We start from the raw sequence: 23216 nt of genomic DNA, 5'->3' as shown, positions 1-23216 counted from the left end.
TGTGAATTTTAAGAATGTTTATGGATCCTTAAAGTTGAGATTTTTTATGAGTTTTTTCTTACTTTCTTTACTGATAGTATATAACATGTTCGTTTATTTTAATTTTTGTCTTTGAGGTTTAAATTTAAAGTAAGATGCTATAATCTGAGTTTATTTGTTCCAAGAGGTAACTTGCTTTACAAATAAATCCTTGACATATGGACTGAAGGCTCTATATTCCCATTTGGGATGAATATCTATTGCACAAACAGCAGTATGTTTTGGCGACATCAGAGCCTGTCCTCTTGGAACATGCAGTCACAAAACTCATGATGACAGAGAATATAAATTAAAATTATGGTAAATGCTGGGAAGGAGAAATGGTAAAGGGGGCTTTAACTATAGTCAGAGACCTTAGGGTAGTTCAGTTATGGAATGTATTGCACTGAGATGTAAAGCAAGTGTAGGTGTTTTCTAGGTGGGCAGATGAGAGAGAGTACAGGCTAAAAGAAGTTCAGGGAGTCGAGACTGGGGGCGGGGGGCAGAGTCTGCAGAGGCCTCCAGGCTGAGGCGAACATTGCAGGACAGGAGTGGATATGAGCCCTCAGGGGCGGGAGGCCCCAGGGGATAGGCAGCGCCATGCCTGATGAGATTGGTGGTGCATCTGGGGAGAGTTGACACAAGTCTTTCTAAGCTATGTTCACAATATGGAAAGTTGGACTAAGGAGTGTCCTAGGGAAGGCAGTCTTGGGACGATATGATCATACCTGTAGTTTGGAAAGATCACAAGCACATCTTCAAATGTTTTATCCTCTGTGAACTAGGAAAAGGGAAAGTCACATGTGTTTTCTGAAGAGGCAAAGAAATAAGGAAGGTGGTTTTGTCATCCTTCTTTTTTTAAAGCCAGAGTAAGTATGATATGGAACACATCAGCACTCTCAGAGACCACTTTTCTCATTGTCTTCTACACGTTTATACACTGTATAGTACTGGCTTCCAAACTTGACTGTGTGTCAGGGTCACCTGAGGAAAATAAAAGAATATTCTGACCCCGGAACTGTTGGTTCATGATGTCTAGAAATGAGACACCATCATCTGTAAAATGAAACAAAACTCACCTGGGTAATTCTGGTGCATCTAAGTTATTACTGGTCCCCAAACCGGGTGTTAGTTCATTCTCCAATTAGGGGGTACTCAGTCCTGTTGATTTCCCACTAACAAGCAGTAAACACGCATTTGGTGAATTGATAATACAAACATTCATTTATTTTTTAACATGTCTTTTCTGATCACAGGTAGATGGCACAAACCTTCAGGGTTTTACCAATCAACAAGCAGTAGAGGTGTTGCGACACACAGGACCAACTGTGCACCTGACACTAATGAGGAGAGGAGCGAAGCAGGAGGCTGAGCTTGTGTCAAGGGAGGATGTCACAAAGGATGCAGTTTTGTCTCCTGTGAATGCCGGTGGAAGCAAAGGTAATGCCTGGTTAAACTGGTTTTCAGTTAGACCCTTACATCATTTAGATTTTTTTTCTAATTCCGAAAATACCTCAAGAATGGTATTTAGTCCTCACTATTCATTATGAGCCAAATAAAAAGGAAATTTGGTGACCTTGGGACTAACCAGAACTAGCTATGTGTCCATTCAGTGCAGAAAGATCTCCCGAATAAAGTAGGTCTCTTTCTTTCTTGTTGATTGAGGCACATGACTCTGAAATTACTTTTGGGTGTCATTGCCGTGTTTTCTGTTCGGGGGAGCCTATTCTGCCCAGGCTAGGTCTGCAAGCCTCATGTTTCCTAAATGTCCAGCCTTCCTTGGAGGAATCTACTTTAATAAGACATTTAGAAATGCCATTCATAAGCTGTTGGTACATGAGTATCTCTGAAAATTAGTGAAACCCCCTGGTAGCTGACTGATGTAAGTTTGTTGGTAGAAGTCAGGGTTTTGGTTTGAAAATGCTGCTTCATTTCTCAAACTATTGACCATTCTGGTATTTATGCCATATACTGTTTATTACAGCAGTAGGAGACAGGGAGGCAAATCACACGAGAAATTTATTGCTTTTTTTTTAGAGAGAGGGAGACAGAGTGAGTGGGGGGGGAGTAGAGGGAGATGGACGGAGAGAGAGAGTTTCAAGCCGTCTCCACACTCCGCACGGAGCCCGATGTGGGGCTCAGTCTCACGACCCTGAGATTGTGACCTGAGCTGAATTTAGGAGTTGGACACTTAACTGACTGAGCCACTCAGGGGCCCTGAGAAATTTATTCTTTATCATGTTAACAGAGTTTCCCTTTTAAGTACAAGTGGTTATTGATAAGTTTACATACAGGGAACACTCATCTTGGGGTTCAGATAAATCAGTGGGATTTGAAAAATTTCATGTGCTTGATTATATTATAGATGTAACTACTAAAATATTCTTATCTTTAAGAAAATTATGAAAAAGATGAAGAGTCTTCATCTTTGAGTAGAAACACCAGCATATTACCCGTTGAAGAAGAAGGTAAACACCTGGAGTGATGCTCCTGTGTTCTTTATCGTCTGTTTGTTTGCTTCGTAGAGAGACTGTGTTTGTAAATGAGATTGAGCCTCTATGGAGAGTAAATTGTTAAAAAATCTATCAAAAAGCAAAAGAGATAGTTTCTAGTCCTTATTTATAGAAGAGATTAATTTCTCTAGTAGATTAAATTAGTTCATTTACACCTGGTATATTTTCCGGCTGTACATTATTCTTTCTTACATATTGTTAAAACCAGAACCCTTAGGAATCAGTCAGTTATGTACAAGGTTTTAGTCAATCCCTTTCCTTCCGCTGACGTGTCCATATCTTATTGAGCAAGCAATAATAAAATTAGCAAGTGTTTTTAAAATAAACATGAGAATCTTTTTTAAAGCATGAGCTCTTAGAAATGAAACTCTCCAGTTTGGGGAGGCTTTTTCTTGTCAAATTTTCAAGAATTCGAAATCTTAATATTGGGAAGTTGGTTTGGGAAGGAATTGTACGGAAAAATTATTAAAACTTTCTGAGATTTCTTTTAATATAAAACCAGACTCCATCAAGCTGTTTAAGCATATTTTTAGAGCAGTATTTTACTATATAATTATGCCAGAATATTACTGCCATCTTTACGCTGGAAGCTCTGTGCTTTCCTTACCTGTCACATTGCATTAGGTGCTTTGGTAGCTTAAATCCACAGAACAGAGTCCAAGACTGACCTTTCTTCATGTGTATGCTGCCCTTCACTAAACAGTTACATTGAAGCTTTGTGGTTCTTTAAAATATCTACTTTGTTAATTAATGGTTTTTTTTCTGTTGAAAATTTTGATTTTTATTATTTTTATTATTTTAAAAGATTATTTGTGTTTGCAATAATATCCTGGGAGTGTGATATAGAAGATTCATATGTGTTAATTGCATTCTGCCATTTTTACACTAATAGGTGAAGAAATTATTTAGGCTAAAGTGAGATCAAGAGTAGTGGGAAGGGATAAAAAGGTTTTAGAGCATGAAACTTGATATAGTAAGTAGGGATGGGTGTGGGGGAATCACCCCGAAAGCCCAGATATTGTCTTTGCTTTTGAATGTGCATATGGGAGAGTGGGTGGGAGACACTCTAGGAATCAGAAGTCCCCAATTCTTTTTTAAACAAACTAAGGAAAAGCTTCAAAATGATTCTAATGCATCTACCTTAGTGCTGGTCCTCAGAAAACAAACAAACAAAAGAAATTAAACAGACTCAGAGATACAGGAAACAGCTGTTGGTTACCAGAGTGGGGAGGTTTGGGAACAGGCAAAGTAGATGAAAGGCAGGGGTTAAGAGGTACAAACTTCATTTATAAAATAAATAAGTTATGGGTTATTGTACACATAGGGAATACAGTCAATAATATAATAACTTTGTATAGTGACAGATGGTAACTAGAGTTATAGGGGGGATCCTTTCATAACATTATGGAAATATCAAACCACTATGATATATACCTGAAACTAATAGGATATTTCTTGTCAATTATACTCTAATATAAAATGAGTAGAGAAATTAGAGTAATTCATATACTGGGTGAAGAGTCAGACTTGCTACAACAGACAGGTTCTGATCACAGTGTCTCTGGACTAGAATGTAAAAATATGGAGGTTTTTGTAGTTTGTCACTGACTTAATTGTGTTGACTATTTCAGGATATCCGTTATTGTCAGCAGACATAGAAGACACGGAAGATGCACAGCAACAGGAAGCTGCTCTGCTGACAAAGTGGCAAAGGATTATGGGGATTAATTATGAAATAGTGGTAGGTTAGCTCAGCCTCCCTAACTTCCTAACTTGTAACTGTGTTTGAGCAGGAAGTTCATGACAGAAATAAAGATGATCTTCCTAAAGAGGGCTAGAGAAGTAGCAAATGCCCAGGACCTTTTTTTTGAAGACCTAGATGACTCAGATATTTTAAAAATTCAGTTTGGAGAAAGTTGAATATTAACAAAGGAACTGAAAAAAAATGGTATGAAAATTTTAGAACTCATAGTTCATCAATATTTTAATATTTTGAGCAGTAGTCCATATTATTTCAACAAACGTAATTTTTTTTTTCAATTCTTGAGTCTGGAATTTATAGAAAGAACCAGAATAGAGAGACAGACTATACCTAAAGACAAAATAAAAATCATCATAATCTTATATATTAAAGTTCTAAGAGGATTATTCCCCCCACTCTATCCTTACATATTTACTTTGTTTAATTCTGCATCCTCTTTTATGCCATGGTAAATGTTTATGTTTATTAATAGTTTGCATACCTTATATAGCAATCATGACCTGATATCCTAAAAAGAGACTTAACAAACGTAATGTGAATTATCAATCTTTAGATGTATACCAGTGAATTTTAGGGATTTCAAAAGGAAAAATAAAATACTAGGTTAATTAGAATTTTTCATATTGCTTATAATATTCAAAGGACTCTAGATTAGGAGAGATCGAAGAACAGATGTCATATAATAACAACTAGCCTTTATTGAGCACTTTGTGCCAAACAGTAGTCTTAGTGTTTCATTTAATCTTCATGACAAGGATCTTTTTTTTTTTTAAACACTCAAGATGGTTAACAGTCAAATAAGAAGTAAGTACAGCTATTAACTACCATTTTAATCAAGTCAAGGAAGAATACAATAAGGTCTAGCTTAACTGTAGTTAATTTAGCATGAAAAGAAGGTTGGGCATTCCTTCTATGGGGTAGAGTTAACATGCCGGGACAGATCACTGAGGCTGCACCTCTGTGGTGGTAATTGATAGTGAAGGGAACTGTTTAACGAACCACATTGTCATAGAGGTGAGACCCAGGACCATGAACTTTGGCTGTCTTTTGTGCACATTGTCTGGTGGTGGTATTCCCAGTAATCTCTCAAGGGCGAAGCATGCTATAGGTAAGAACCACGCTGTTTATTGGCCTTCATCAAACAAAAGTGAGATAGATCTGACTTTAAGTTGTTTGTAGTCATAAGAGGAGTGGTAGAGTAGAAGGAAGGATTAATGGACATTATCAGGGATATACTTGGAGTTGGAGGGCTGCTCAGATGAAGTGATATTTACACTGGGTTTTAAGGAGTGAGAAGGATTTCATCCCAGTTGATTTAAAAATTGGATGAGGTAGCGTCTGATAATAACCCTTGCACATATCAGCAAGATTTGAAAGAAATATTTTTTAATTAAACACTATTTTTCTCAGTTCCTCTACCCCTTAGTTTTCTGAACTATAAAATATAGGGGATGAAGTAGATCATCTTTAGTATACCTTCTGATTTTAATATATTATTGGATTCTCTGTGAAAATGGGTGATTTCCTAACATTCTTCATTATTTAATGTAACAGTAGGAAATAAGAAGTTCATTCTCCTATTTGAAGCTTTGGTTCACTTTTAATGACCAGTGTTGTCTGTTGATACCAGCATAGGATCAGGAGTGTGGGCCCTAGATTCAGGCAGTGTAGGGTTCAAAGTTCTTGTATAGCTATGTGACTCTGGGTAAGATACCCTCTTTGAACTTCATTTTCTTTATTTGGGAAACAAGGATAGACATTGGAATGATTTATGCAAAGCACGAAATAAACTATGTAATGGGGTTAGCCCAGTCCCTGGCACATAAGTGTCTTCTTTTGTCTTTTCTGTACTGTTGTTCGAGTGTAGGCATTTGATTTCATCCGTAGTCATTGAGATTACCCTCCATTGTTACCAGCATCTGTAGGTACCGCCCTGCACAGTCTCTCGGGTGCTGGCATCTGACTCCCTCCTCTGCATTTGTGTTGGTTCCTGAAACTGATGGATAACCATTACTCTTTCAGAGACAAAGCTCCAAAGCTTTGTAGGTCCACAAGACAATTTTTGAAGCTTTTGTGAGAAAGTTGACTTTTTTGGGGGTCAACATAAAATCTACACATGAGAGAAAGAAAAAAAAACAAATGAAGAAATGCTAGATTCATGATGATTTTTTCCTTCCAGGTGGCCCATGTGAGCAAGTTCAGTGAGAACAGTGGGTTGGGGATAAGTCTGGAAGCAACAGTGGGACATCATTTTATTCGCTCTGTTCTACCAGAAGGTCCTGTTGGACACAGTGGGAAGCTTTTCAGTGGAGATGAGCTGTTGGAAGTAAGGAGCTATGCCATTCCCCGTCCCCTTAAATAAAATTCTGAAAAGGCTGCAGGAGGCTTAATGTGTAATAATACTATGCATAATAAGTAAGTTCTTATTTTAAATTCCTCCCCCAAAGTGTACTTGAGACAAATACACAATTAAAAATCCACCAAAAGTAGGAATTTCAAATCTGTGCATTGATCTTCAGACCTAATTCCATGCTGGGTGTTTTTCCTTTGTTTTAGTCCAGAGAACTGTTAAAACTTTCTTTTAAAAAATTTAAAACAGTTATTCAATTTTTAGATGAGGTATTACTTTCACATGTTCCAGAATCACAAAGAACATAGACGGTGAATAATCTCTTCCTTGTGCTAATCCAGCCAGTTCTCATCACCCTTCATTAGGTAACTACTGTCATACTTGGTACCGTGCAGTCTTCCAGATATGTTTAATGAAGAACTAAGAAGATTTGGATATATTCTTTCCCCCCACTTTTAAAAGCATACAGGCATAAAACATGTAACATTTTCCATTTTGATTTTTTCACTTAGTGATATAAAACATCAATTTGTAGAGTAATCTGTTCCTTTTCTCTTCAGTCCTGGGTATTTTTTATTTTTTTATTACCTCTTCTTTTCCAAACTACTACTCTGGCACATGAAATAAGGGTGAATGATAGTGATTTCTCTTGAGTTCTTTACAAGTCCCATTTTCAACACAATTCTAACATTTTAGAGCATACTACTATAGGTAACTAGTTCTGAGCACAGCAGAACTATGGTAATCATCCTAAAATTCATATTTATTTAATAAAAGATTTCTTTCAAAAGAGTACTCATATTATGAAATGTTCTCTCTTGGGCAACTTCTCTTTTTGCACAGGTGAATGGCATAACTTTGCTTGGGGAAAATCACCAAGACGTGGTGACTATTTTAAAAGAACTGCCAATAGAAGTGACAATGGTGTGCTGTCGGCGAACCGTGCCTCCCACCAGCCAGACAGGGTTGGATAGCCTGGACTTATGTGACATTGAACTGACAGAAAAGGTATCAGGTTTGAGACTAATGGGAATAAATAATGGGAAGTCTAAATGGCATCTACAATTTTTTAAATCTTTTTTTTCTTTCATTTGGCATTTTTTTCCTCAAAATCAGTGGGTTGTAGGAAAGACCTTGAAGTCAGACAAATGTGAATTTGAGTCAGGCTTGACACTTACTAGCTCTGGGACCTTGGGCAGGTCATTTCATCTTTCTGAATCTCTCTTTTCTCCTCTGTAAAATCTACATCACAGTGCATGTCTTCTATTGTTTAAATAAGGTAATACAATGATATTAGGTATTATTGGGCCCTTTATGCTTGATAATTTATTCACAATATTCCTATGAAAAATATACTCATAATGTGCCCATTTATAGGAGAGAAAATTGATGTATATAGTATAAATGTGGTAAACAAGAGATACTTAATGGTTGTCACAAGATTAATGCTCTAGGAATAGCTATCATATGGATGGACACATCTCTGTGATTTTAGATCTTATTTGCATATTTTTTATACTTTTAAAATGTAAAAAACTTGAGGCCATAATACTTGCTTATTCTTTTTCATTTACATGAAAATATCAAGAAATAGAGCTCATCAGCTTTTCTGAGGACTCATCATAGATATCCAAAGTTAAGATTTGGACTTTACGTAATTTGAGTTTTAGTCAAATCTCACTTAAGGTATAATGAGACATGATCTTAGAAATTGACTTACATTATACTGCAGGAATCAGTACAGTAGAAAAATTTTGAAAGCCTTGAAGAATGTAACATTCAACGAGAGGAGTAGGGTGAATAAGAGACATAATTCCAAATTATATAGAACTATAGCACCATACATGTTCATACGTATTTTTATGTGTTATGCATGGGATTATTACAATAAAGCAGGTGGACAGATTTGTATCCATGGTCCTAGGATGTGTAATAATTAACAGGAAAGATAGTATATAAACTAGAATTTCATCATCAAAACATGTCTTCCTGAAATTTGATATGTTCATACAGATGAAGACAACTGAATTAACTTAGATTCACTTTATTTTTGCTGAAAGGAAGCTAACATTTTGTATTTCTATTTCTGTGCCAAGTGCTTTATATATGTTAACTCATTTAATTCTTAACAATTCTATCAAATGGTAACTGTGAAGTTCAGGTTAAGAATATTGCTCAAGGCAACACAGTTAAGAAATCATCAATACAGCCTTTAAGCCCATGCCAGTCTGACTTCAAATCTTGTCTTGCTACTGTGCATGCTAATTTGTTAATGAAATAATCATGTGCTCAAGTCACAACAGTTTAGAACCTTTGTTTGCAGAGAGTACAAACTTTTACATATAGCCATTTCCTCTTGAGTTGTTATTCATGAGAATTTTTTCTTTAATATCAAAGTAGATTTACATTTTTCTTCTGACTACAGAGGTGACATAGACACTGATGAAGAAAAGTGAAAACTACCCACACTCATGCTGCTGAGATATAACCACTGTGTATTTTTGTAGGATATCTTTGAACTATACATTTTTAATGCCGGTTCCATGTTAGGTATTTCTACCACTTTAACAACCTTCAGTAATTACTGCCTTAATTTTTAAAAGTTTCATGATAAGCTGTTTCTATTCTAATTTGTGAGTGGTTTGTTCTGGACAGATGCTGGGACTCTCCCTTTTCCTTGTAGTGTTGGTACATGTCTGCTAATCTAGTGCCCCTGAAATAAGAGCTGTCTGATCTGTTACCCAGCCTCATGTAGATCTAGGGGAGTTCACTGGGTCCTCGGAGACTGAGGATCCTGTGCTGGCAATGACCGACGACGTGGGTCAGAATGCGGAGGAGGTTCAAGGACCTTTGGCCATGTGGGAGGTTGATGTGCAGCATATCGAGCTGGAGAAAGGGAACAAAGGACTTGGTTTTAGCATTTTAGATTATCAGGTAAATACATCCTATTTAAAATTTTTTAATTTTTTAAGATGATACATGAGGCGCCTGGGTGGCTCAGTCCTTAAACGTCTGCCTTGGGCTCAGGTCATGACCCCAGGGTCCTGGGATAGATCCTGCATCAGGCACCCTGCTCAGTGGGGAGCCTGCTTCTCCCTCTCCCACTCCTCTTGCTTGTGTTCCCTCTCTTGCTGTTTCTCTATCAAATAAATGAGTAAAATCTTTAAAAAAAATAAAAAAGATAATATATACTCAAGGTATATTGTAGATAAGAGGAAAGGTAGTTAATATTTTAGTTACCAAAGACATTTCCTTGTTTCTAGCAAATCTTCCAAAATAATAATTTATATGGTTTATTATATAATGTAAGTTTTCTTTTAACATTGAGTTCATTGAACTTTGAACTTCCATTGAAAATTTGAAGAACATACATTTTAGAAATACCATAGAAATACAGTTTTTTTGTTATTTGGGGGAATATGTCTAAATTATTTTTATTTCCATGCTCATCATTGATAGTTCATATTTCAGTGGTAAGACTCAAAGTATTAAATACTTAACTTCTTTCGTCTGAAGTGAATTACCGAGTTGTAATTGAATGGGATTCTTGTCATTGACTAAATGATTAGGTTTATGAAGAAGCTTAAATTGGTCAAGTGTAGCATGCTTACCCTGCGTTGTTTTCTGTGCTGAGTAACTGAGGAAATGTTTATGCCTGTGTGAGAGAGCACAGCTGTTGCTCCTCATTAATTAATACCGAACCAGAGAGCCATCTCCAATGACTCCCAGGAGTTGTGTTCTTTATAGGGCTTGATTGTGGAGCCTTGTTCTAATACTAAGGTTGCTGCATATCTGAAAACACTGCATCATCACATACTTCATGGACTCTTTCTGTATTTCTTCATTTCTAATAGATAGGCCTGACCTTTTAGTACACTCACATCTACTGATGTCTCACAATAGTAACATCCTATTAAACAAAAGCTGTTATAGGGATTCCTGGGTGGCTCAGTCGGTTGAGCATCTGCCTTCGGCTCAGGTCATGATCCCAGGGTCCTGGGATGGAGCCCTGCATTGGGCTCCTTGCTCAGCAGGGAGCCTGCTTCTCCCTCTGCCTGCCACTCACCCTGCTTGTGCTCTCTCTCAGTCAAATAAACAAATAAAATCTTTAAAAAAGAAACAAGCAGATGCTGTTGTCAGTAATTTGTGAATCTGACGTCCAGCCTCACAAGATAGCTATAAGATTGGACGATTTATCAAAAAGTTAAAATGATAATTTTATAGTGATCTATACAATTGAAGTGGTCTACTCAGGAACAGCTTGGTACTTAAGGATGCCATGCTTTAGGGGAACTCTTCCTACATTCTTCAAAATGGAGATAGCGTTTACCTAGATAATTTGTTGAGAAGTGTTGCATGAAAATTCTTTTGTGAGACTTGAAACAGTTACCCATTCATTATAATTCAGTGGCCAATCTGTGAAAACATTTTTTTCAATTAAAAAGGAGCTACACTCGGGGCGCCTGGGTGACTCAGTGGGTTAAAGCCTTTGCCTTCGGCTCGGATCGTGATCCCAGGGTCCTGGGATCGAGCCCCGCATCGGGCTCTCTGCTCAGCGGGGAGCCTGCTTCCCTTCTCTCTCTCTGCCTACCTGTGATCTCGGTCTGTCAAATAAATAAATAAAATTAAAAAAAAAAAAAAAAAGGAGCTACACTCTTCTTTAATTTTTTCTTTCCTTCCCCTTTCTGTCAGGATCCCATTGATCCAGCGAGCACTGTAATCGTGATTCGTTCGTTGGTGCCTGGCGGCATTGCCGAAAAGGACGGTCGGCTTCTTCCTGGAGATCGCCTCATGTTTGTCAATGACGTTAACCTGGAAAACAGCAGTCTGGAGGAGGCCGTGCAGGCTTTGAAGGGCGCGCCAGTGGGAACTGTGAGAATCGGAGTTGCTAAGCCGTTACCCGTAAGAATTTGGATTTTATCAATTATTTTTTTTTTTTCATTTTGTAAACAGAATGGCTCTTAGGCTTACTTTTAGCTTCAGAAAGTGTTCTCATGAGTGAATTGTGACTTTTGGTATTTTTCATCAGTATGGTTGCCGTCCGTGTGAGTATAAAGATTTAATTTTGAGTAATATTTTTTTAAAAGAATAAAGGACAGAAAATGAGATTCAGAAATAAATTTATAACTTTATGGTTTTGTGGTATGCTTTTGATCTGTTTATTCAATAATAAGGTCATGATGAATACAGAATTGAATATTTTAAAACAAATATGCCTTAAAATGTCTATACCAATATGGTGGGGTGTTAGAGAAATTAAGGGCATTCACAACTAGCAGTGCAATCTTTAATTATAGTGGAATAAAGTAGAATCTCTTGTCAATGTGGGTCAGGGTCCTGCATTCTGTTGATTTCAACATATTTCTTGTCTAATTACTGCAGAGCAAGAAATTGAACTTTTCACAGTAGGTTCATCAACTTGTGGCTCTTCTCCTGGGAGGCAATCACCCTCCTGTCATTAATTAGTGCAGTATTAAAAACAACTAATCAGTTCATGCTACATAATGTCAGTATGTTTATTAGATATAGTGATTACAACATAGCACTTAGACCATTGGATTGCACGTAAATATTAGAGACATTTTCAATATTCTTGGGGCTTTTTTAATGTATAAATATATTTTTAAGTCAAAGGGCAAATACACCTTTTCTTAAGAAAACACAAACACATAGGTACATTTGCATAAACATCAAAGAACAATTTGTTGACTTTATGAAAGAATTTGTTCAAATAGTAAGCTTTGTTAATACATTTGCAATGTTAATTAGATTTTTCATGCCTCACTTTGTATTCCACAAAGAAGTTTGGTAATCTATGAAAATATATTTATGACAACAGAGGAAAGAAGAGAACTTATGCATGTGTTGCTGATACAGGGTGATGTAGGCAAGACAATCTATTTTAGGCCATTTTATTTAAGATTGGAATAAATATATTAGGTTTTCCATCAGTGTGATCCTTCAGTGTGATATAATAGATTAGGAATGTAATTTAGAATCTGTACATGTAGAGTTGTTGTTTTTTTTTTTTTAAGCTATGTTCAATTGAGAGACTTCACTGTAGGGTTCTCTGACATTCCTTGTCAAGTAAATGACATTCTTTAAAATAATACTCTAGTAAGGGATGACAGAGAGGAGATGATCCTTCCTTTTTAATGTTGTTTTTTTCCCCTGCAAATTCTTTTATATCTTAACACCTAAAAGGCCCCTTACTTATTTTTACATTAAGAGTCATTGTTTAGCCAGAATATTTGGCAGATGAAACTGACCAGAAGATTATTATATTATACAAAAAAATTATTGATTTTAATCTTTTATAAGGAGAATGAAAAAATTAGAAGGGATTTTCATCTAACAGATGATGTATTGGTATTATTGGTATTAGAAGAATGTCCTTATTATACCTTAACAAATAAAAACATTAAATATGAATATTTGTCATATTTCATATTCATCATTCTATGTCTAAGTCATGTGTTATCATTTGAAAACATTCCCGTTTTTTCCCTCTCTTCTTATTTTTTTCTACCCCCCATCTTTCTCCTTCCTTCCCTCTTTGCTATTCTCCTTCAAACTCCTCCTCAAACACTGAGTCTCCTTCTCCCTGCAGCTTTCACCAGAAGAAGGGTATGTTTCTTCTAAGGAGGATTCCTTTCTCCACCCACCACACTCTTGCGAGGAGGAAGGGCTGGTTGACAGAGCTGTCTTCAGGGCTGACTTGGCTCTGGTTAGTGGCCACAACATATCAAGTCTTCTTTCAGAAATCTTATGTCTTATTTTTTGCTTTTCAAAATATTCTAAAATCTTACTGTATACTCTTTGTTCATAATGTTTTGGAAAACCAGACATTTTCATTTCAATTCTAGTGGTTCTTATAGTTCAAAATAGGAAGAAAAACCATAACACGTGTGAAACTATTTGCTGATTTAGGGAAGAAATTCAGTTAGCAATGCATTCTGACAACTAGTAGAATTAATCTTTACATCATACCAAAAGTTGTTGAAGCACTTGTTTGCTTTAATTTCATACTTGGGCATTTCTAGGCATTATTTAGCTGTTTTCAGTTAATCAGTGGTTTTGGCTACCTTTGAATGGGGTAACTAGTATATTTTTTCCATTCGATACAAATAATGTGAAAACCACGTAAATTGGTTCAGTCATTAAGAACACACAAGTCTCCAAAATAGTCAAAACCCATGTTTACTATGATTACAAAATATAATAAGCATCACTGATTTACTACAAAATTTTAAATTGAAATTTTATTTTTACTTGGTCTATATAAAATCATTCATTAGAATAAATATTTCTGGACCACTGGAAGTCACTTTGATGAATAAATGCATGAATTTTGCTGCTAAGAACCTTACTTTCTAGTAGAGGAGACAATACTATAGCAATAATTAAGATATAAAGCTAAATACCAGATATAAATAAACATGACATTTATACAACATAAATATAAAAATTGGATGTCCTATTCCATTACTCCTATTAAAACCAGGTTCCTGGCCTAACTTTCCTTTTGGGAAAAAAGTACCCAGTATGACTAGAAAGGAAGTGCCCAGCTATTGAAATCCTTGTTTTAGTGTATCAGAATAGAGTGAGGTTAAAAACCCATGGCATTCTCCATTATGTATTTCTAACCAGTTGTGCACATCTTGCTTTAGAACAGAGTATGAATTATTTCTTTGATTTTGATAAACCTAATTTTTGGGAGATAGTTCTTCTTGTTAATATTTTTTAATTAGCCAGCTCCTGAAACTGTCTTTTGGAAAGTTTTGGTGTATATTATAATAAATACAATACTATCATATTACAATATCATCAATAATCCATGACACAAAGCTTAGTTAATGCCATCTATCTAGATAGTGATGTGAAGTATTTACTTTCCAGAATGTTGTACCTGATAAACATTTGTGAAGGGTAAACCTCCACACAGTAGTTCACTAGTGAATTTGAACATGTATTTAAAATATATTATTAGAGGGAGGGTCACTTGGAAGTGGCAAACCTCTATTCTTGGCATGTTTTTGCAAGAATGGGACCTGGTATAATTTATAATTCTTCTGGCAAAACAAGTTGAAATCACAAAGAAGTAGAACACGTAGGATTTTGCCATCAAGACCAAAAATGCTGATAATATAATATAATAATATAATTATGTTAGTTCTACCTATTTTAAAGTGTAACTGAGTGAATTGTAAACAGAGCTTTAAACTCCTCATGAGTTGATTCTTTCACTTGGTTCTACCATGAAAGATAGTAAGAGGAGCTTTAGATAATACTTAGTGAAATGTTCTGCTTTATGTGAGTTTTCCAGCAAAAGGAGTTCACAACTTTGTAGCTTCCCCATCACCATAATTAGACCCCTTGTTTGTTAGTATAATTTCAGTATAAAATCACAGATATTCTTTTTGGTTTCTGATGATCACCAGCAAGTTCTGAATCAGCAGCTCGGATGGTTTTAAAATCTAGTTTAAAATAACTTAAAATAGGGGTACCTGGGTGGCTCAGTCAGTTAAGCACCTGACCCTGGATCTCAACTCAGGTATTGATCTCAGGGTCATGAGTTGAAGCCTCTCATTGGGCTTCATACTGGGTGTGGAGCCTACTTAAAAAAAATAACTTAAAATATATTGTTTTAGTGAGCTTTATATCTATTTTTAAAAATAGATAATTGCCTAACTGCCTTGTTGAATAGTAGTTTATTTTAGTTGAATAGAAAAAGTGTTGACCTCTTTCATTTTATTATAAAATTCTAGAAGTTGGGCAGGTGGTTTTAAAAAATAATGTGAACTGGACAAAGTAAATATTTTCCTTAATTTATGAAATCACTTAAAACTTCGAATCAATCCGGGCCTTTTGTTAATTGTTGCTGTTGTCCTCTTATTGGTGGAATATGTAACTGATGCCAGCACCAGTTTGTCTTGACGTGTTGAAGAGGGTGAGGAGGTCATGTAGGAGACAGGACGAATGCCGGTACTCTTTTTAGTCTCAAGTGGAGACATGTCATATATGTAGCCAGAATTCCCAACTGACATTATCATTTTGGTTCTCAGGTGGACACAAATGAGGCTGACTTAGCAGATGAATCTACGTTTGAGTCTCAGTACTCTCCTGATAATGACAGTATCTACTCCACTCAAGCCTCTCTTTTATCTCTTCATGGCAGCGCTTGTAGCGATGGCCTAAACTATGGTCCCTCCCTTCCATCTTCTCCTCCCAAGGTACAGTGGGGGAACTGTGGGAGTGGTATGTTAGAAGCATTGTGTTTTTCCAATCATGGATTCATTATCAGATTAAAGTGCAGTTTTGCTCAGGTAGTGTTGATTGAGCATCTCTTGGACCACTAGGTACTATTTAAGTCTAGGTTCTATTGTATGGAATGATAGAGCCAAGGGTTCAAAGTTTTGAGTAGGACTTATATGATAGAAAAATTTTAATGGAATGTATTTCTCAAATTGTGTATTTATTTAGCTGTGTCTGCTTTAGAAAAATCATGAGGATAACTTTATTTTCTGAATGGTTTTAAAATTGATTTTCATGTAGAGTTGGATAGTAAAATATTTTTTGGATTAATTTAATATTTAATAACAAGTGAAACTTAATACTGTCTTATGTTTTTATATAAAATGATGCCAGCAAATACTTTATATAGAAATCACAGTGAATGGCAAAGTATGGTTAAGTCTCTGGATATGAATGAAGAATTTAGTTACTATTCAACATATCTGTGCCAGATATATTTTAAAAATAGATTATTGGCATAAATGCCCCAACTCTTCTTCATTTTCTTGGTGATGTACTTTATAGTGTTTAATAAGTAATATTTTAAAACCTGCCCTATCTTTTGGGCTTGAAATTTGCATTTGGAGTTCTGCTTTTTAGTGAGTTGAATACTGTTTCATATGTTGGTCCTTCGGTTTTCACTTGTGTCAGTGACCTCTTCATATCTTTTGATAATTTTTATATTGTGCTGTCTGTCTTCATATTGATTTGTTGGAGTTTTTTTATATTTTCTACAAATACAAATACAAATACACAAAACAGTTCAGTGTATTTTATGAGTATGTGTGTATGTGTATTAAAAAAAACTAAAAATGTATAGGAATGACTTTTTTTAACTCCAGGAAAGAAGTTATTCTTTGAGAAAGAAGGAAACATGGGAATTCAACTGCATGTGTTAATACATTATATCCTTTTAAGAGGAAAGAGAGATTGAAGAGAATATGGCAAAATGTTAACATCTAATCTAGGCAAAGAATTCATGTACGGATATAATTTCTTTATTCTTCCATGTTGAAAATAAACCATAAATAAACATTAAAAGTCAAGATAAGAAGACTAGACAGTAACTTTCTTAAATATATGAAATATGTATTTTCCATATAAATTGAATTCAGCAGGAAGGATATCTGTATTTTTGAATAAGATGTAAAATAGAATTTCCACAGGTCTAGCACAGTTTTCCTCCTTTCCTGATTAACAAGTAATTTTTGGGCCAGAACGTTTTCAAAGCATTTTCTTTTATGTTCACGGTGCACCTGTTATCCTTGCAAATGATGCTGGGAAATCTTTTTGAATTGGTTTGCAAGGTATAATCTTGAATGGAGCAGCTGCTCCTCTCTCACCACACCTGAGACTGTCTATGTGCCTGCGTCCTGTCTGGAACGTGTTCAGTCTTTACTGGCCTCGGGGCTGGAAGCTGAGTTCATCTCCTAATGGACTCTCCTAATCCACAGCATAGCGTAATGCCTCTTGCCAGTGGGACAGATTGCATTGTCTAACTTAGTAATTGTTACTTAAAGGGATTACACAATCTGCATACTGAGAACCATATATTTTACAGGGCAAATGCTGGCTGTATGTAGCGCAACATATTGGCTTACTGAAGTCTATTTGCCTCTTTTTTTTTTTTTTTTTTTTAAATTCCTGAGCAGTTTACTTTTTTGTTGAAGCAGATTCTGGCAGGCTGGCCTATCAACTGAAATATTTAAACTATAAAACAACAAAGAAGACATTAATGAGGATGTTTTAAAACACATTGTGAAACTGCTGTGTGCTTTCAGTTTTCTTAGAAAGTAGGACTTTCTGCATTGTGGTAAATCTCTGCAACATTGTTTTTTATGTTTGTTTTTATTTTGTGGTGTCTTTATAGCACCAAGATATTTACCAGAAAATTGTATGTAAATAAAAAACTAGGTGATGTATTCATCTTCCTGTTTCTTTGCACTAAATTTATTTTAAAAAGACAGAATGGCAGTTTGTTACGGAATTTAGAACTGGCCTTTTTTTTTTTTTTTCTGGTCACTTTTCTTAAGAGTGAGCTCATTTTGGAACCCTCTAATTGATAACATAAAACCTTATAATATACAATATTTAAGACAGAGAATCCTCCATACTGATTTAAAGAAGTATAGAGTGTGAGCATCTCAGTGATTCCTCAGGTTTTTGACTTTGCGAGACATGTAATAACCTTGATGGTTAGAAATGTACAAACAATTACACCTTGGTCAGGTATGCTGCCAGAAGTTGTAAATAATGGATTCCATGATTTAAATAAATAAATAAGTAAATAAATAAATATACCTATTCCTATAGATCTCTACTTACTGTCATTCTGTAGCCTCACTATTGCTGCCTTCACACCCAAGCTCAAAATGTTTGTTTGTTTCTTTGGAGAAACACTTAGTATCAAAAACTAATGTAATCACTCTAGTCAAGATGATGGGAATCACTGTGGAAGTCTTAGGGACAAAACTGCAAGTTCTCAAAGCACAAAAAGTCCCTTTTTGGCTCAGTAGGGTTGGTGCACAAACACTAGAGGAAGTACTGTACCTCGTGTCAGGAACAATGGGAGGAGGACGGTGAGTTGGAGTGGCTGTGCTTTTAGTATGTTTTCTGAGTGTGGAAGGACTTCTGTGGTGGACCGCTTATGAGGAAAACCAGCTTGTGTCCAGTGAATGTTTCAGGACTTAGCTAGTCTATATAAATAAATCATCCAGGGAAATAGCATGCCCAGGTATCATCCTAACTCACTCATCACCCTTCAACAACTCTCTTCAAGTGTATTTGATACTTTTATTTAACCTTTTTTTTTTCTTTTATTTCCTGGAGAATAAGAATGTATCAAGTAGAGACACGTGTTAATGTGGATTTTTGCAAGACTTCAGTTTGGGTACCAAGTTGCACTAGGAAATTGTGGAGTTATTTTCGAACATCTTACAGGGGAAGAACTGCTTTTCTTTGAGATCCATAAGACTTTTAAAAATAAAACTCAGTTGGTTGTTCAGCAACCAGAAACGTTTCTGAAGTAGGCGTATGTTGTCTGCCGTGTTGATTAGCTCTTTCTTTTCTATGTGTCTGTGTTAACTCCTTTATGAATAATGCATGGAAATTTCTGTCACACGATTTATAGTAAACCCTAGCTAACAAGGGCGGCTTGGAGTCCTTTTGTGATGAAAAGCAGTTTTAATTGTTATCTTTATTTGAAGTTTAGGGAAGATGATATGCTGCTAAGTATTATAATTAATTTAGTAATACAGAAGCTAATTCTGTAGTATGTGCATTGTTATTTTTCATTAGAACAGAATCATCAAAGTTGGTTGAGTGGGCCAACAGGTTATTGTCTAGGTTCCAGCAGTGTGGAAGATGATGGTTTCCTATCGTTGTTCCTGAAGAGTCTAAGGATGTTACTTGCTTGTATGATATTCCCATTTGCCTCAATTCTTTGTGCCAGGAATATTTGATAATTCCAGAAAGATGATAACTTATGCTGATAAGAGGAATGTAATTAACTCTGTTGGAAAAATTGATTACCTTTTAGAAAAAAATAAAAAGACATCCGTATTTCACATCAAACGCTGGAATAAATTCTAGAAAGGTTAAAACAACCTGAAAAGAAAGCATTTATAAAACAGAAGGGAAAGACTAGAAAGCTTCTTTTTCTTTGTGTGGAAGAACTTATTAAGCAACTTTTGAAACTCTGTAGTACAAAGTGTTGATAAATTTGATTATGTAAAGAATTTCATAAAGAGTTACATAAAGAATTTAAAGAATTTAATTTCTGCATGTGTATCTATAGAACATGTGCAAACTGAAAGATAAGGAACAGGCCGGGGAAATACTTGTATATATTACAGACTTTACCTACAGAGTATAGCAATGATAGGAACAAGTGGAATCCCCCTGATGAGAAGTTGGATAGAATATATGAAGAGAGTGTTGACAGGAGATATATAAATGGCATGTCCTCATTAATTGTCAGGGACATGCATAGTAAATACTAAATTTTATGTTTACTAGAATATATTTCTTTCAGAATTACCAAACTTATTTAGGGTTGGCAAGGTTAGTTCTCAGGTAGTCCCACATTTTTGTGAGAGAAAATTGGACTATTTGGCAATACGTACCAATATTTTAGTATGCATATTACTTGGCCCATAATTCTAGGAGTTTATACTAAATACATTTTCTCACATGTACAAAGATGTGTAATACAAATAACAGTAATGGCTAACAGTTATTGGGCATTTTCTATTAAGTCAGACATGTTATTAGTACTTCGTGGTATTAACTCTCTGTCCTCCCAATTGTCCTGAACTAGGTCCTTCTGTTTTCCTCAATTAATCGATGAGGGGACCAAGGCACAGAGGATGGCTAGTGGAGGAATGAGAGTCTGAACATGCATTCCGGAGTCTGCACTCCGGGGCCTTTCATACTTAGGGGTGGCTCTGTGGTCATAAGAAGATTGAGGTTGACGTTTATTTACTGACATGGAAATCTCTCACGTCTAGATACAAAGATGCTTCAAAAAAGAAAGTAAAACATTCTGCTTAATTAATGGTTTAGGTTAGTTTTAAAAATGTGTAACTGCTTGTATGTGTGAGTGTACTTGTGTACTTATACACATTTAGTAAGCAAATGAGTAAAAAGTTCTGACAGACATTCAGCTGGTTCCAGCTCTTTCTACAGGGGGAAAAAATGGAAGTGGAAGCCATAGGGAGAGCTTTCATATTATACTCTATATACACACACACATATGTATACCTGCATGGCCCGAATCTTTCCTGATGATAATGTATTCATATGCTACTTTTATATTTTAAAAATATTAATAAGAGAATTAAAGGGAAAACTGATATGTTTATTCAGTAGCAGTTCATGGAGCAGCTGCTTGCCCAAAGCACATAAGTGATAGAATATATCTGTTGTAAATAGATGCATATGTATACATTGAACTAGAATTTTAGAGTTTCAGGGAATTTTAGGAACTAAATATTAAGTCAAGAGAGGTTCTGTTGTGATGTATAGGTTGTTAATAAGGGAGCCTAGAGTAGAGCCTACATCTTACTATACACCTTCTTGGTATTCCCTTTGTTTATCTTGCAGAATGTCTATGAAAATTTTCCCTATAATAATTTGAGTTGCATAGCTTTCTGTTTTCTATAAATATCTAGAAATGCCTATCAAAATAATTTTTCCTTAGAGATTCTTGTAAATCAGAATCAATATTTTCTTTACGTTCTTGATCTTACATAGGAATTTCATACTGATTGAAAGTGAACTACTCTTTAAGATTTGAAAATACAAGTCATTTGCTTTCCTTTGTGGATTAAACTATAATTTTGTTTGTGAATAGAACACAATATTGCATCTAAATGATATCATGTATGCTGTATAGTGCAGGTATAACTCAGTTGAACATGGCATACATGATCTACAGAAAATGTATTCAAAAGCATTTATAAAAACAAAGATAATGCAGATGTCAGCTAAGAGAAGAATTTGTACGTTTGCTAATGCTTCTTGAGTAATGAATAATTGTGGTTTTTTTCCCCACTAGTTATTTATTAAGAAATGGTCTTGCAAAATACATTGATGTAACTCTGGCTGTGACTTTTATTTTTTGTTCTTTAATCATCAGGATATTACTGAAAATTCTTCAGATCCAGTACTTGATCTGCACATGTCCTTGGAGGAACTGTACACCCAGAATCTCTTGCAAAGACAGGCTGAGAGTCCGTCTTCAGCAGACTTGAGCATGGGTCCTGCCTCTGGCTTTGCTGCAAATGATTATACACCTGCAAATGCTATTGAACAGCAATACAAATGTGAAAACACAAGAACATGGGCTGACTCTCACCCACCAAATGAAATGATATCAAGTGCAGAACGTCCTCCTGTGCTACCTGATTCAGCGGGAAAGGTAACATTTTAAATACATGTATTGTATGTTATGATGAGGTTAGAAACAGTGGCACTGTGGCGTATTCTGGCTGATCTCTGCCTTTAGAGCAAATGCTCTCTTGAGGTTGAGATTTTCAGAATCCGACCTATGAACTTATTTTGGTTATAGCTTCCTGCTGAAGAAGGCACAGCCAATTAGAGAACAGGGGTGGTGTTGAAATCATATTCCAAAGTCTTGTTTTCCTTTCCATGTGACTTATTTATTTATTTACTTACTTATTTTCTGTCAGGGCTCCGAGTTCTTAATTCAGCAGAGCTCCCTGACCTCGACTGCAGAGTGTGTCATGCTCCAAAACCTGTCTGAAGAATCGTTTGAGAGGACTATTACTATAGCAAAAGGCAACTCTAGCCTAGGTAGGTTCCTTCCTTTCCACATGTATCTTCCCTCTCAACCGCTTTGCCAGAGATGAAATATTGAACACGGTTTCAGCATTGTTGTAGGCAATAAAATAGATGTTATAAGTGTTCCTGTGGGTTTTCTGGTTCTCATTTTATGTACTCTTTATTTTTCCTGAAATGGTTAACAGGTTTGTTTACTTCTGACAAGCTTAAATCCTCACTCTCTTAATTATTTGAAAGTATGCATGAGCCTCATTCACATTCAAGTAAAAGATATATGAATTGTTTGTGTATGAAACAGCAAATCAGAAAAGGAATTCTTAGGAAATGAAAAGTCAGCAATTTGGAATTTTGAATTCTTTGAAAAAGTAAATTATTAGTTTCTTTGAATGTTACCAGTTATGCATAAGTCAGTTTGTATTTAATTTCTCTCATTCACTGAAATAAAGACGAAAAAGACAGCCAGGTGTGCCACCACCAAACTATAAATGCAAGTTATGCAATATTTCTTCCCAGGTGGTGGGGTTTTTGTGTCCTCTTTTACCCTAAAGGGGTTGAGGCTGGTTAATAATCACAAAACCTAGTGAGTTGGGGAAAGAAGATTTCCTTTAGAAATAAAATCCTAATTACAATAGCTAAAAACTATATGGAGGCAGAGCACATTTGTTCTTCTGTGCTCATGTGGTGCTGGTTAATAGAATCATAAACTAGTTGCTCTGAATGTCCAGCTGCAGCCCAAGACACTGTTTAGCTCTACGTCAGAGATCTTGTTCCGTCTGTCATGTAACCAAGCAATGCCCTTTGCATTGATATCTTATGGCAGAGTCTTGTTTCCTTGTTAAATTTGAGACTTGGCAGTGAAGTCTAACAGCGCTTATGTGGTGAGTAGAATTCCAGTCTCTGTCTCCTTCTAAATTTTGTTCCATTTGGTGGCAGCTGGGTACTACCAAGAGCAGCTAAGTGCAAAATTATAGCAAAG

General features: G+C 35.7%; 1 protein-coding gene across 1 annotated transcript in view; it reads left to right on the top strand.

Moving 5' to 3' along the window:
- Positions 1 to 23216, top strand: part of LOC111156614 (multiple PDZ domain crumbs cell polarity complex component) — a 137234-nt gene that overhangs the window by 47195 nt on the left and 66823 nt on the right. The window contains exons 10-20 of the mRNA XM_022517608.1: positions 1275 to 1458; positions 2415 to 2486; positions 4163 to 4272; positions 6473 to 6619; positions 7487 to 7651; positions 9389 to 9577; positions 11336 to 11545; positions 13254 to 13370; positions 15709 to 15876; positions 21576 to 21857; positions 22129 to 22252. Coding sequence (XP_022373316.1) covers positions 1275 to 1458; positions 2415 to 2486; positions 4163 to 4272; positions 6473 to 6619; positions 7487 to 7651; positions 9389 to 9577; positions 11336 to 11545; positions 13254 to 13370; positions 15709 to 15876; positions 21576 to 21857; positions 22129 to 22252 — 1768 coding nt within the window. The remainder of the gene's footprint in view (positions 1 to 1274; positions 1459 to 2414; positions 2487 to 4162; positions 4273 to 6472; positions 6620 to 7486; positions 7652 to 9388; positions 9578 to 11335; positions 11546 to 13253; positions 13371 to 15708; positions 15877 to 21575; positions 21858 to 22128; positions 22253 to 23216) is intronic.

Source organism: Enhydra lutris, unplaced genomic scaffold (genome assembly GCF_002288905.1).
Source record: "Enhydra lutris kenyoni isolate GAN:26980312 unplaced genomic scaffold, ASM228890v2 scaffoldscaffold47, whole genome shotgun sequence".
NCBI lineage: Eukaryota > Metazoa > Chordata > Mammalia > Carnivora > Mustelidae > Enhydra > Enhydra lutris.
This window is presented reverse-complemented; position numbering and strand designations above follow the sequence as displayed.